The sequence below is a fragment of the Bactrocera dorsalis genome, chromosome 1 (assembly GCF_023373825.1).
Source record: "Bactrocera dorsalis isolate Fly_Bdor chromosome 1, ASM2337382v1, whole genome shotgun sequence".
Taxonomy (NCBI): Eukaryota; Metazoa; Arthropoda; class Insecta; order Diptera; family Tephritidae; genus Bactrocera; species Bactrocera dorsalis.
In genome coordinates this window covers 3277260-3293790 of record NC_064303.1, presented here as the reverse complement: position 1 = coordinate 3293790, position 16531 = coordinate 3277260, and the positions used below count along the sequence as shown (strand labels likewise).

The 16531-nt window shown below is 35.8% G+C and overlaps 1 protein-coding gene across 1 annotated transcript; it reads left to right on the top strand.

The window, feature by feature from the left end:
- The first annotated feature begins 7747 nt into the window (after nucleotides 1-7747).
- LOC105232367 (uncharacterized) lies at nucleotides 7748-8631 on the top strand. The gene is made up of 2 exons (XM_011214029.4): nucleotides 7748-7854; nucleotides 7975-8631. Exons 1-2 carry the CDS (start codon nucleotides 7804-7806, stop codon nucleotides 8548-8550), a joined length of 627 nt encoding a protein of 208 aa, XP_011212331.2. The 5' UTR covers nucleotides 7748-7803; the 3' UTR covers nucleotides 8551-8631.
- The last annotated feature ends 7900 nt before the right edge of the window (nucleotides 8632-16531 follow it).

Here is a 16531-nt window from a genome sequence, read left to right as displayed (position 1 = left end):
GAAGCGTCGGAGACCTTATATCTAAATTATCAACGTGACAAACTGAGTCGATTGAGCCATGCCCGTCTGTTTGTTCGTCCGACTGTATATCCGCGAAATAGTCTCTCAAGTTTTTAGATATTGGTTTGAAACTTATCAGGCATCCACTTCTGGCCACGAAGCTGTTAAATTATTGGAACGGTTGATATCCGCGCACTCTCGCATATAGCTGACATTCGAACTGAATGATCCGAATAAAGTGCTTATATGGAAAGCTTTTTCATTTCACCAAATTTAAAATAGATTACTTTCCAAAGTAACGGTGCATCACCGAAGAAATTGTTCAGTTCGAGTGGCTATAGCATATAGCTGACATACAAATTGGCCGATCAAAGTTCTTGTAACAAAACTTTTTTTTAATTCGTTGCAACCGAGCAAGATACAAGCTTATGGTAAGATGATGCAACAATTTAGTTCACAATAATTAAAATAATTCCTTATCCGCTGTTTACAAATCAGGATCGATGAATATTGCGTATTTAACCTCTTTACATCATGATAAGTTCAAGCAAAAATTATATTAGACTTAACAAAAACACTCCTCATTTAAAACACGAAAATACTTTCTTATCGTATTCTAAATTTTTCCTTTAAAAATTCAAAGCTCTCAAAGCACTTTAGCAGCACCACGGTTTATCGCTTTCGCCCGCCACATTGTCAAATACATAAATAATTCAAGAGCAGCACACGCCCAACGAAGAGCGACAGCGCAATCGTACATCTTTTACAGCTGCTGACCGCTGGCAGTAAAATAAAAAGTTAACTGCATTCGGTCCTTCCACAAAAGTAACGATTTAAGTCAACTTAGCCTGCGCTCTCCACTCTCCCGCTCGCCAAACACCTGCAGCTGCTCCACATCGCACCAGTAGTTGTTGTTTATTGCTGCTTAGCTTCGCGTAAGTAAGTAATGTCTTGGCTTTGTTGTGTCTCGTGCACTTCCATTTCAATTTTGCGCTTTTCTTTCTAACAATAACAACAACAATGTAAATAAAAAGTTTGCTTTATTTATCTTTGTATTGGTTTATTTATTCTCTGCATGCGGCAACTTGCTTAATTTTTTATGCCCGTTCACACTTAACAGTTTACAGTTTTCAATTTGTTGTTGTTTTTATTCATTATTTTATTCCTACATTTGAACTTTATTGTGTTTGCTGATTGTGTGCTACAACAACAATCACAACTTGAGCAGCAATTGTGCAGTAAATGCGATAGCCGGCAAGTTACTTGCGGCAAGAAAGTTTCTGATTGCCAGCAGTGAGTATAGAACGAAGAAGTTTAAGTCGGAAATTAAACATGGAGTTAGTATGGCTGGCAATAATTTGTGGAGAAAGTCCTCTCCTAAGGGCTGTGTTAAAGTGTGCTGATCAATGGAGAATCTTTTTAATTTAAATTATTTCGGTTTTGGGAAATATTTATAAAATTTCTTCCTGTGATTCCTTCGAGTTCTTCTTCAATTAAAATCAATGTCATTAAAATCATGGTTGAAGCTGATCATTAAAGAAATAACTGAACCTTCCATATTTCTTTTTTTGTAATCCCGAAATCTTAATTAATAATTATTAATTTATAATTTTCACATTTCTACTCACAAATCCTGGATATAAAAAATATAAAATAATTTATTTCAATACCGAAATGTAAAAGAAAAAAATTTAATGCCAAAAATTTAATTTAAGCTAAAATTTTTAATGATATTTATGGTAATTTAAAACGCGTAAAAAAATTATTTTTGATCCCAAATGCCGGATTTCAATAGCCCGCGTAATCCAGGTCATCTGGTTAAGCGCTAATGGCCGACAACGGGTGACATTTATTAATTAAAACGACGTCAATACGGAAAGTGAAAAGGGAAAACCAAATTTCTACATCTGTTTCAACAATTTGGCATGAGATCCTAACATTGTAAATTAGCAAATGAACAAATCGCCTCTCTTCAAACCACACCATAAGGTCTCTCATCTCAGTTCTGCCCATAATCACACGAATAAAAACTGGCATCAGGTGAGCTTCAGAAAATAAAATTGTGAATAATATAATACGTTCGCGGCCAAATAGACAATGCAATTACGAAAACTGGTTGTATGTGATTTTTCCGATGAGAAAATGTTCAACCTTGATGTTCCAGATGATTTTTGGCAATCTGGAGAGGTTTACGAAAAGTGCCGCTATATTTTTCGAAGCGCAATTTCGGCGGATGCTCACTATGGCTATGGTATGAAGCGCATTTTTGAATTCGAGAACAGTACTGTTGGCAATCCCTGTTTACCGAATGAATAGTTCCGAGTACCAGGAAGTATTAGAAGCAAAAAAAAACTTATATATAATATATGCGAGCAGGTCTAATAAAATAGGTCTACGAATTACCCAAATACCCATATAGTACTACGATTAATGATTTTAGTTTTTCTAACAAACTTTATGTCAAATCTGGCGGTCAGTGTATGCGTTATATATATATATAATTGTTTGGACTCCAATCCTCTGATTGGCGTTTTGCGGCTTATAGTATTTCCTTGGCTTTAATTCTTGCAAGTTACAAGAGTAGGAATCGTTCAGTTACATCTGAACATAACCCTTCCTTGCTGATTTTTTTTGTTATTCGAATTTTTAAATTAAAAATATTTTCTCAATTTTTTTTTTCCGATTTTTGGATAAAAAATTAAATATTCCGATTTTAAATCTTGGATTTTCAATTTTTAGTTCCAAAACCGAAGTTAAAATTGAAATTTTAATATTTAATCCCAAACTGCTGGGATTCATTTTCAAATTTTAATCCTTAATTTGCAATTAAAAATTAACAATCGAATTTTTCAAAAAATTAAAACTTGAATTTTCAAAAAATTAATAATTTACTTTTCAATTTAAAATTTTGAATTGAAAATTTCTGACTCTTTTTTTGTGTAATTTGTGTAAAAGTTTTGATAGTGACTATAAATACTTGTCATAATTAATGTTGCGTATACGCACTGTCATGCGAATTTTGATTGCAGGAAAGTGCGTTGAAAAGACAGCTTTTTAATATTTTACAATACAATTCTTATAAAGAAAAAATTATATAAAAATATATAATTTAGTTGCAAGAAATAAGAGAAAGGGAAGGAGAAAAAAGAAAGTTATGTAGGCACACCCATGCGGTTGTATGAAAACTTACTCATAAATACTACAGCTTCTAAACACACAATAAAAGCTATAAAACAAGAACAGAAGCAGGAGGAAGCAATATTACGTTATGAAGAAGCTTTTCAACCTCATCAGTTGGTACGATATTCTGGATAAAAGGAAAAAGAATGAAATAGAAAGAATATGTGCTACAGACTTCGTATTATACTGGAGAATGCTGCCGATGCCGATGAAGAAATTTCCCACAAATGGGAATTGATCTGTATATTAAGCCCAAATTCAAGCATATTAACTTTTTAAGGAATGTTGCGACAAACACAATATTAAATCCAGTGATTTTTGATTTTAAGGAATAGTTTGTATTATTTTTCTAAACATTTTATTATTGCTTTTTTTTATTAAAACATAAAAAAAAATATTTACTTACTTAAAATGTAGTATACTTATACTACATATATTATAAATCAATAATTTAATAAATATTACTTGAGTTAACTAAAAAAATATTTGCAGACAACGGACGCAATCAGTTTGTATCTAATCATTTTCCGTCATTGTATACAGAATAAAATCTCAAACGCACACATAATCAGCTACTCCACATATCTACATATTAACGATCAATGCACCATAAAACTTGGCAAACACTATAACCAGTACTTATCGGTAACTCCTCCCCGAGAACATGCAACACAAAGGATAAATGCGCAACTACTTTTAAGGCACACATGGCTGAGCCACTGCTGCGCTTCCCAGCAATTTTGCATATTTACAGAAGCATGTGTGCAGCTATTTATGCACTACAAAAGCAATAACAATAAGTTAAATGCAGATTTGCATCACTTTCGCATAATGTTGTGCAAGCGGTTGAGTGCACGTGTGTGAGTGCATAATGCTTATTTGACGCTCTTCTAGGGAATTAAGCGAGTGCTTTGCATAATTCCTCAATAAGTTGGTAGTCACTAGTTACACACATAAAAATGGAAATTAAATGGGCTTAACATTTTTACTGTGCGCCTATATAAGTTTTTGTTGTGTTTGTTGCTGTGTTAATCAGTTAATTGAGGGATTTGAAGTACTGTGGTATTTCATAATATTAATTGGCGTTATTACCTCTGACAAAAGCTAAGCTTCCATTGCTATTACAACAACATTTTATGCAAAGAAACTAAATTTTTTGAATATTGAGAAATTTTTAATTTCCTTAATTTTAAGTTCCTCAGATATCTTCAGTTTCTCATATATCTTCAGCAGAAATCAATTTTTGTTGCTAGCTTCCCCCTCCATTGAGTTCTAAAAGGATTTGCGCAATCAAACTCACATACAAACAAAAGCACGTGGTAAACTTAAATCAATTCAGAAATGAGAACGTGACTAGGAAACTGACGTTTACGAAATCTTACGTGACGCTCATATATTTTCGCTTGTAGAGCACAAAAATACAAAGGACTTAGAATCAAACAAAAATCACAAAACACCACACAACAACAAACATAGCGAGACGCAAAGCACGTAAGCATTTAAAGCAATAAATATATAGCTGAGCGAACAAAACGCAGAAGGTAAACACAAATAAATTTTCATCCACATTAGCTGAGCAAATAAAACAGTGGCAAACAAAGCAGCACTCTGCGGCTATAAAAACTGCCAACAAATGAAATAAGGAGCGGCGGATAAATACACATGAAAAAGTTAAATGAAAATGAAAACAAGAAGAAACATTAATTTTGGTTGCACTGAAGCTATAATACCCTCCATAGTTGCATTTCTTATAGCATGAATGGGTATGGGAGGATCTTTAGCTTGCTTTGGATGGGCGGTTTTTACGACAACTATACGCTATAGTGATTTGGTTTGGAAAATTTCTCCACATCTTTTAGCAGTGTCTTGGATAATCTGCCATGCCAAATTTCATGAAGATATCTCGTCATTTAAAAAAGTTTTTCATATAAATACTAAATTTTAAAAGTCTGTTTGTATGGCAGCTATATGCTATAGTGGTCCGATCTGAATCATTTTTTCGGATATTGTAGTGTTACTTTGGAAAATAAGTAATGCTAAATTTTATGACGATGTCTTCTCAAATAAGAAAGTTTTTCATATAAGAACTTTATTTTTATAGGTCAGTTTGTATGGCAGCTGTATGCTATAGGAGTCCGATCTTAACAATTTTATCACATATTGTAGCGTTGCTTTCGGAAATAAGTAATGTTGAATCTTGCGAAGATATCTCGTCAAATAAAAAAGTTTTTCATATAAGAACTTGATTTTTATAGGTCAATTTGTATGGCAGCTATATGATATAGTGCACCGATACAAGCGAATCCAACAAATGAGCAGTTTTTTTGGTAAAAAAGAAAGTGTGCAAAATTTCAGATCATCATCTCATAAGCTGAGGGACTAATTCTTATATACTATACCGAACAGACAAAGTCAATATATACCTGTTCAAGGTATACCATAATAAATGAAAGAAAAGAGTTAAGATCAGCATATAAAATATATGTGGGAGCAGAACTCATATATGTATATAAAGAATTGTGGAAATAGACTGTATTAAAACAAAAAGAAAGTAAACAATGTCAGTATGTGCGTGCGCCTCCCTTGGGTTGAGGACGACGCGCGAAATTTTACCTTCTTCAACACCTGACGCGTGGGCCTGTCACTCACACAGACAATTTTTGAACATTTTGGGGCAATATTTAAAGTGTTTTTAAACTCACTGCTACTTACTAAGAAGCAAACATTATTTAAAGAACATTTAACGAATAAAATTTCCAACAATTGCCTACTTATAGGGTTAGAAGCTACATTAAATATATTCTTGTATACAAAAAATTTCAAAAAGTGAATATTTATTCAAATGCGGTCATAAACAAATACATAATAAGCTGTTTGTAACAAGTACCAGCAAAATATATTATATAATAAGACAAAAAAGCATATCAATTAAGCCCCGCACAAAAGTATGCAATAAATATAATAATTGGTTCAAAAACATACTCCACATCAGTCACTTTTACACAAACAAACAGCAACCATACCTCCAAAAATATTATCAATAAAAAAACAGTAAAATGCGCAAAATATTCAATAAAATACTTCACAAAATGCGCCATGCTCTTCGGCGCCTATTAGCATACTTAAAGCGAACGCAAAAAATCAGCGAAATCGAAACGGGTGAAAATTCTATGGCACAGATTTTTGCATGCTCAAAAAATAAACAAACAAACAAAAGGCCGCCCACTAACTGCCCCAACGTGACCCTTTCTGTACCACAGACAACTAAATGCCGGTAGGCACTGCTACTTTGCATACTTTCCGGCGCATTTCCAATGTTTATATAGGCTAAACATGTTTTGTACAAACAGCAATCGAAAATGTATGTTTAATGAGGCACAAATATTTGATTTACAAATTTAAATTAACTCGAAGTTTTTGCGTCACTACGGCAAGCTGTTACCGGTGCACCTAGCAGCAAGTGGGCGTAGGTTACACGAAAGTGCAGAGGTAAACTATTTGAGTTAAGTAAATGTTTCGTATAATTGAAGTAGGAAAATGTAAATGTGCGGCAGTAAACCTTTTTCGAAATGCTCATGAAAGTAATTGCCATTAAACATGGCGAAAAGGTGATGTGGGAGAACATATGATACTATAATTTGGTCTCTAATATATATCTGTGGTGCTCAAGCTTAAAGTTGAGTGTAAGAGGCACATCTGCGGTAGAAGGAATATTTGTAAAGAGGGGGCAGTTTTAATTAATTCAATATTAGGACCAAATTAAATGTCTATTAAATCCCTTGCATATTTCATATTCTAAATTACACTTTATCTTTTCCTACATAATTTTACAAAACTCAGAAATATAAATTTGTATACTTACCTCTGCTTTGTAGTGTTCTGACTATCAAATCCTTACATATACAGATACAAACTACAAACTACAAAACTACAAACTACTAACTACGAAACTACAAACAACGAAACTACAAACTGCAAACTACTAACTACAAACTAAAAAACTACAAACTACTAAATACAAAACTACAAACTACAAAACTACAAACTACGAACTACAAACTGCAAACTACAAAACTACAATCTACAAACTTCCAATTACAAACTACAAGCTACAAAACTACAAAACTACAAAGTGCAAACTACAAACTAAATAACTACAAGCTAACGTATAAATACAATCTACAAAAACAAATACACATGCAAATACAATTACAATCACAATGCAAAGTCATATTCAATAACAATTACTGAAATAGTTGGGAGTAATGAATGGAATTGAAATTACAAAATATTTCCATAGCACCACGTAATACCAATAAACCCACACCATACGTCATAGTTAATTTATTGAATCTTCAATCATATTATGTAGAAAAACAATAAAAGCGTAAATATATATTGTATTGAACCCAATGGCGTCTCATTAAGTAAACAAGCACTTTCGTTGGAAATACTCTACTTGTTTATTAAGAATTTAACAGCTAATTATCGAAGCCAATTAAATGAAAACGCATTAAAATTTAAGACAAGTTGCTATAAAATGAAGTGTATTGACAGCGTTTGAGTCACTTATCTACTTAAGTTTAACAGTGAGTGAGACCGAGCGACTGCAACAGAGTAACGATGACGAAATTCTTCGGTGTGACTTTATCGTTATCCTTCATCATGGTGCAGGTAAATAATATGCATATAAAAATTTTCAGAAATTTATTTTATTTATTTACATGAATATTTTAGAAGAAATATGTAGACTGATAAATATCCCAAATTAAAAGTAAGCTCACTTCTTTTCAGCTGATCGTTACCAGCTCAGCTGTACCTGTGCAAATCGAGGAGGCACAAGCAGTAATCAGCACAGGCGGTAATGATCTCTCCGGTAGTGGTAAACTCGATTTAACCGCACGCCATAAGGTGTTGTTGGATTTTGAAAAGCATTTTGCGCAATTTTCTTATGAGGCAATTAAAGTTATTTTAGCTGACTTGCAAGCTGATTCAGAGCATAGTGTTGCGGATAACAACAAAATCACTGCTTTGAAAAAAGCTTTGGATAAAATTGAAAATATAAATTTAATCAATGAGCCGTTAGATCCACTTGAAGTACGCGCCGCGACCAACATAATCGGCGAATTAATTTCTCAAACGAATATTAAATTAGTGAGCGATGTGAAGGAGCATAGGCAGCTGGCATTTGAGTTGCAAAGATTTAATTTTTTCCTTGGCGAGGCCTTTGATGATTTCATTGCAACACTAACGGCAGAGGAGCGGGTGTTGGACGCTGGCTTGGTGAGTTTACATCAGCAATACAACGAAAGTGACGACGATGAAAAGTGGCAACTTTGGATTAAGCTGTGGAATTATTTTGAGTTATAAACCCTCTATAAGTGGAAGTGAGTTTAATAGTTTTTAAAGTCAATGTACTTGTATACTATGTATATTTTAATTCAAAATAAAACTGGGTTGGTTTTTTCTTAACAGTAGTACCGTTTTTGTTACTTAAAATTGTTACATATATGATCTATTAGATCAAGTGACTTGTTAAAAATTGGCAAGTATGCAAGGCTCACACCGTAGCCTTGTGAACAGCTACCTAACTAAGGCCGGCATCCCAACGCTTCCGCAGGTGTGGCCCTCGGACTTTTTTTCGCTTCCTTGCCTAAAAAGGCAGATGAAAGGCAAGCATTTTGAGACGACAGAGGAGATCTAACCTCGGCTGTCAAGGCTATTCCGGAGATTGCCTTCCGTGACACCTTCCACACTTGGAATTCGCGCTGGCAGCGCTGCAACGACGCAGAAGGACCCTATTTTGAAAGTTTTTAAAGAATTTAACGATTACTTCAATAAATTTGTTTAAGTCGACTCATTCCTGTTACTTTCCGGACAAAATCCTGTATTTTTATAAAACTATAGAATTATCTAAGCAACCGTACGGTTTTTCCGACTTATCTAACTAAAGTTCTCTAATGCCGAAGAGAGCTTCCAGCTAATGTCGCTCTCAGGGTCTCTCGCAGAGTCTGAACGAGATGTTCTTTGTGTTAAAAGCGTTCTATAATGGAAAAGATTGAGGCCAGCTCTCGGAATGTAGTAATAGATAATAGAAAATATATTTTATATATAAAATACCAAGGAAAAAAGTAAAAGTAACACTCATTTAATAACTTTTAAATAAAAAACCGAAAAGACTTGAGTTTTTCCCATGAAATTTCTCAAATCAAACAATTTTACCCCGCAAATCAATTAGTTTTAATACTTTCCTTGTTGTTCTCTTTATTTGAAGGTACACAAGTAACAGTTATAAATTTTCATTTCGCAACAAACCTTTAATTGGCCATTTCCCTTACAAGTGCCCAATTACTTTTACAGCACGCTGTAAATCTGAAAGTTTCTTCGTGTATGGAACCAATAAATATTGAAAATGTTGGCGCTACTTCGGTAAAGTAAACTTCTAGTAACAAGCGCGCAGCCGTAAATTTAATTAAAACTTTAATTTGTTTGTACTTTATGGCTGCCAGAGTGACCGAAACCGAAACAAGTAGCCGCGTCGGAAGGCAAAGCGCGAGGAAGAAGGAAAGGCCGCCATTAAAGAGTCGCATTGAAGGCATAGAAAGTGTAAAGAAGTCCAAGTGAAAATACGTGGAAACATGTTTTATAAGAAACATACACATACATTCATATAAAAGAAAAATATATAAAAAACAAAAGAAAACGAAATACCGAAACAATATGGTCTTGCAGTAAATTCAATGTCAAGTGCAGCCAACATTGTGTTATTGTTGTATTATTTTGTTATTCTCTATATTTAAAATGTTGCAGACCACTGCTGGCTTTGTGGTGGCGTAGGTGCCAATAGTGGGGTTATAATAATGGTAAGAATTCACTTGTTTGTTGAGGTATGCCATTCTTTGCTCATGGCGCTGACGCCCAGGCAAATCCTTAACCGTTAGCTCTCTCCATCTTTATTCGTAGAAATTTGTTAATTACAGTCCAGAAGACTTGCTGCAGACGGGACTTGGTAAACATCTTTAAGACAAACAAACAAATTTGGCTCAGATATGAAGTAGCGAAGTAAAAGAGAGGAAAAAGCAACAAGTGTAGACCTTTCAGTCGCAATCGTGAAACAAAAGCCCTTTGGGTAACTTGCTCTCATCCCAATTTAATCTGACCACAAGTGATATTCTACTTTTTATAGCTTTATATTTCTATCCGAACTTTAGCTTATTCAGTAATTATATTAAATTAGGTCGTAGGGTTGATACAAATCGATGGATCTGAATTGGATAAATGTTCGTCTTGTATCGATAAACTACCAAAAAGGATAGATTATAGAACTGATCCACTCGTCTAGGCTCGATAATAGAAGATAAGATGACAAAATGATTTCAGCTCGGCTTTTTCAATACAGCTTTAGCAAAGAGTGTCTGTCACAATACCTACAATTGCGTCTGGATTTTGCTAAGAGCAGGGTCAAAGGGATCTCGCAGTCGGATAAGGTTTTTAACCGTTGCGAACTCAATGAAGGTCCATTGGTCCAGACCCAGAACGCAATATTACTTCAGAAAACCGACTTGCTTTCAATGGGCTGAAATTGGTTGCCCTCCCTAACCAGCTCATTATCTTTGAAGTTTCTAGCGATATCACTGTTATCACTGTTCCCGGGCATCTATAAAAATCTAAATTGGAAGAAGCTTGATACTACTGCCAAAGATGTTTTGCATTCCTTGACTAGTTTAGTGCGCACAGTTAAGGCGCTCAAAGCCAGTATATCCGCTCGGCTATTGGAGAGAATTTATGTACACTTTTCTGAAGAGAGACGCACTTCGAAGCAATTCTGCTATCTAGATGGCAGCCACCACTACTTGAAAGGCGGTGGTTCAGTAGCCTGAAACTAGAGTTGATGGAGAGTTTCGGACACAAGATTTCACCTCCAAACCCCGCTTAATTTCAATCCATCTGTGAAAAAGCTTGCCAGTTGTTAATAGTTAAAAAAGAAAAAAATGTGTAGGGACATTCCGGTTCCCATCATTACGACTGTATTCCAGATATTCCGCGCAACCTGGAAACGTAAGCAACCTTTGAGTAAGATGCAGTAGCAGTCGGTCTTGAATTTAGCGGCTGGCTATATAAATATGTACAAAACTCTAAGCCACTTACCTAGCGAACTTGTACACTGGGTTTGGAACCCGCCATGTACAAACCACTCCCAAAGAAAAAGAGACAAAAGCCTTCAATAAAATATGCATTTATATAAATGATCATCTTGACGAGCTGAGTCGATTCGGTCATATCTATCCCGCGGTCGGTATTCCAGATATCGATCTGAATATGGTGGGCCGATCTTACAAATCTGGAAGGAAGAACAAAAAGACGTGTATTAACTTTTTATTCTTCCTTCCAGATTTGTAAGATTGGCCCACCATATTGACCCAGTGATGATTAGTTCTATTATCTTCTTCCGCCGCCTGGGCTTCAGCTCTGAGAGTAGACACATTATCCGCCGGGAGAAACAGAGGAAGAGAAAGACCTCTACTCTGTTAGAAAGACCAGGTGAAAAAAGACCTGGCTACAATTAGAATCTGCAATTGGCGCCAAACAGCGAAAAGGAGGAACGACTGGCGCGCTGTTGTAAACCTGGCAATAACCACGTAAATTGTGTATACGTCAATAAAGATGAAAAAGATATGAAGAGCTATTTCATAAGAACTTATTGCAACGTAATTTTCACTGTTTATTCAACTGTCATAGATTGCACCAGTATACTTATGTAGTACTTCATCGGATTAAATAAAAAAAAACGCTTGCGTCTTAAATATCGCTACAACGGCAAATCTCCTTAGCTTACTCAGCGGGAGCTTAAGCAGTAATCCTCAATACTGCTTAGATCTAACAATTGACTTCCGAAATGACTGGAGATTATTTAAATACAGCCAGCTTGTGCAACAGTGTCAACACGAAGCCCAGCAAGGCAAAGTCAGGGAGCCAAAAAGCTAAAACAAACAGCAGCTAGCTGTTAAAGCTTTCTCTAGCACGCCATGTAAATATGTAAGTGTGAGTATAAGTGTTGTTGTAACTACTGTAAGCACTGTGCAAACTAATCCTCAAAGCCGAAAAGAACGAGCAAATCCTCAAGCAGATTGAATCTTTTCAACAAGTGGACAACGGCTGGTTGTTGTTGTGCACAAACTTCTCAGAAAATGAAAGTAACACAAAACGCTTTGAAGATATTTGCTTTATTTGAGCAATGTGTTAAAAATAACTTTGAAATAAATTTCACAAATATTCAAAAGTCTGCGTGTGTATTTTGGTTAGTTAGCTGGTGCTTCAAGTTTTGCCAGCCAAATTAAGCGTTGAAAAGCGAGCAGATTGCGTAAATGTGCAGAAAAGCTCACAAAGAGTTTATATACCAAGACTATAATTTGTAAGTGTTTCTATGTACTATAACAACAAATTGGCAGATATCCTGTTTAAAGCGCTTTAAGTCAGTGCTCGATACTTTCCCATAATAAATGACTGAAAAAATATTATTTTCAGATATTAGGGTGAGCCAAAACAAAAAATTTTTTTAACTTAGTACTCGATATTTTCCCATAATAAATTCACTGATTCCGGTACGGAAAAAATATTATATAAGATTATTAGGGTGGACCGAAAAAAAATCTTTTTTCCTACAATAAATGCACTGATTCCCAAACAAAACATTTTTTAGTTAGATACTTTCCCATAATAAATATAGTACATTGATTCTGGTGCAGAAAAATATTATGTATAGATATTAGGGTGGGCCAAAAAACCCTTTTTTAAATCAGTGCTCGATACTTTCATAAATGCACTGATTCCAGTACGGAAAAAATATTATATATGCATATTAGGGTGGACTAAAAAAAAAACTAAATCGGCGAGTTCAAATGTTAATCGTAATCAATTTCCAAGCTTAAACCGTAAAAGATGATTTTTATAATTTTTTAACTTTTTTCATAAATTATTGTGACACTAAATCATTAAAATGTTAAAACTGATATTACGAGCTTAACCTTTATCAATTTTTTTTTTTGTAATTTCGCAAGATATGTTCACGGTTAAGGCAAAAAAAAATTTAAAATTTTAATATAAAAAAAAATTTTAGATCCACCCTAATACATATATTTATTTAAGGAATCACGTTCCTTTACACGTTTTCAAAATTCAGCACGCATTCATCGTCTTCGTTTCTTGGTGCTCCTTCCGAATAAGCGTAGCTTTATCCACTGCCATGCATCAATGACAAGCGCTCCACAATTATTCACCCAAGCAACCAAGCAAAACGCAATGCGAAACAGCTTGCAACGTGCTACAAATTCACACTGCGTACTGTGCGGTGCATGGTTACTCAGCTAACTTCTCAGCAAATGCCAAATATTCATGGTGTATAAATAAATTTCCATACATTGTGGCTTGTGCGTGTGTGTATGGGTCTCTCGTTGACACACTTGTATGCATTTATTTCCGTTTATTCACGCACACAGTGTTACCCGCAAGTTGCCGAGCGGCAGCCATAAGGCAACCACTTCTTGAGGTTGACAAATGCGTTCTTAGAATGTCATATATTAACCACACTTATAAATGTATGCGTGTAGTTGTATTCGGAAGATCTAGTTATGCTTACAAATGTCGTAAAGTAAGCTCTTTAAGTGGTGTGAGAGGTTCTTTAAACATTTTATGTTCTAGCAATTTTGTATCCTCTTAAAAAAACCAAGTAATCTTATTTCAATGTGAAAACATTACTCTGAAATTCTCTTCTCCTTCAATCGCATGTCTGTAAGTTTGGACCACTGCAGGGCGGAAGCTACTACTGGTGGCTCCATATCCTAGAGACAGACTTCTTACTCATTCCACAATCAACCGCATGTCTATAAGCTTAGACGACTGCATCGCAGAAGCTGCTCCTAGTGGCTCTTTCTCCGCTCATAAACCAGCTTAGAATATGTGGACAGGGAGAAATCGCTGGAGAAGAAGTATGGTGAGCTTTTTCATGGATGAGTCGAGACTAGGAGGCAAGTTTGGGAGGGAATCTTCTATAAGGAGTTCTGAGTCAAACTTAGCTTTATAATATTGGATCACTGTAGTATGCAGTTCAAGCAGAAGTAACTACTATTAAAGTAGCAGTAGACTTGCAGCTTAGAAGTGCAGCTTCTTTCATGGACGTGAGCATTTACAGTGACAATACTGGCATAGAGCTCGCGAACTGTATGTATAATTTATTATAATAGTATCATAAAGTTGCCGGGAACTGCATAACTGATGAGCAAACTAAAAACACACCCTTACTCCGGTTAAATCGGAATGGGAACGAGTTGGATCCCCGTTGTCATCTTGCAGCTTGGGGCAGTGGATCTATGGGTCTCATATGTGCTTAGTAAGCTATAGTTGACGACCAAGCACTGCGCGACTGAGTGACCCTTCTGGCCTAGAGTGGAACGTATAAGATCTGTTGAACTGTTTGCTAAAGTTCATTTTCGACAATCGTGAAAGTTCTTATTGGACATTGCTCAAAACTGACTTCCTTTGGGTTTGTATTCATGACCTATCATGAACTGCGCCGCCATGGCGACCAAATACGAATTAAGCCAAGTTCTGATGTGAACTGTATTCAAATGAGAGGGTTCTGCATTGAACTGAATAAATGATAGTCAGAAGGTGCAAGGTCAGAGCTAAAAGGCGGTTGAGGCAAAATTTCCCAACAGCTGTTTTCCAAATAATATTTAACTGGTCTTGCAAGATGAGGCCGAGGGCTGTTAAGAAGGAAAATTATTGACGCGTGTCTAGTCGCAAATTCAGGGAACTTTGCGGTAATTGCTCGCTTCATTTGATGAGTTCTTGTCGGTAGAGTTCCCCATTAATGGTTATCCCATAGAACCAATAACTTCACAAAATAAAGCAGAAATAATTCAAATGAGTAAAGCAGTCTTTAAATTTTCGAACGATCCCTAATACATAGCTAACTTAACTGACGAGACGATAATATAAGTATTTATTGTAACGAAATAGCGATAAATTAGGCATAATCGATGCTTCGTACGATAGTTCAAAAGCTTAATTTGAGCTTCATCAGCCACCGCAGAACACTCTACCATTACATGACCATGTGACCACTTACGGCCACCGCAACAGCTAGCGCTTATTACAAGGCCTGCGAAAACGACAAAACAAAGGTTCAGTCCTTTCGCCAGCTCATGCAAAATGCACAATGAATAATTACCAATAATGATTTTGATACATTATGATGCCTGCTAACCTTCAGAGTAGTGATTTTACGCCACAACCTCAAATGCAATAAAGCAGAACGGACAAAACAATTCATCCATTTCAATCCATCTATCCAGCAGGCCGACAACTGTTGTAGACAAGCGCACGGAGAGGCATGCAGTCGTCGCTCAGTCGGCAGGCCTATAACGAGCCGCACCATAGTAGCGTTGAAAACTACCCGCGCCTAGTCATTAGAGAAAAGTGAGGCGTCCGTCAGGCCCCATCAGCCTCCTTACAAATGAGACGCGCTGAGTTGCGCTTTTGAGTGATTTGAGCGAAATAGACGTCCTTTGTTATTTCTACATGCAGATGCTGGCTACATATGTATACATATACATAAATGTGTATGTATGTGCGGTTTTGTGTATGCGCATAGAAGTTTTTATACCTTGAACAGGGCATATTAAGTTTCCCACGATATTTGTCACACCTAAAAGGAAATATCGGAGACCACATAAAGTACCAGCGTAACCACTGGAGTCATATCCGTCTGTATATATACATATACTACACGAACTAACCTCTCAGTTGTTGAGATATCGGTGTGAAGTTTTGCTCACGCTCTTTTTTCCGCAACAAGTTGCTCATTCGTTGAAATCGGCGGTTTTGGGCAACAAATACATCTCCGTGGGCATCATATACCGCACAAACTCAAGTCCTTGTATTGGAAACTATTTTATTGAATAGTCGAAAAAGTCTTTTCACATCGTGTCATACCATATAATGAAGAAATTATATATCAGTTCGTGTAGGAAATTTCGATGTGAAAGATGCACCTCGCTCTGGTCGACCTATCGTTGAAAAAGTCGATGAAATTATGGAAAAGATTGAGCAGGACCGTCACATAAGCCGCCACGACATAGCTAAGGAACTTAGCATTCATCATCAGAAGGGTTTGAACCATTCAAAAAAGGATGGCTAAAAAAAGAAGCTCGATGTTTGGGTACCACATGAATTGCCTGTGGAATATCTAATAGACCGAATTATTCTTTGCTGAAACGAAATGAAATCGAACCATTTCTGAAGCAAATAACGGTAACAGGAGACGAAAATTAGATCAAATACAACAATAGTG

Excerpts from the sequence above, each read along its gene's own strand:
- LOC105232367 (XM_011214029.4), top strand. The coding sequence starts at position 7,804 with ATGACGAAATTCTTCGGTGTGACTTTATCGTTATCCTTCATCATGGTG. Across the intron at positions 7,855-7,974 it reads TATCCTTCATCATGGTGCAG|CTGATCGTTACCAGCTCAGC; the intron begins GTAAATAATATG and ends ACTTCTTTTCAG.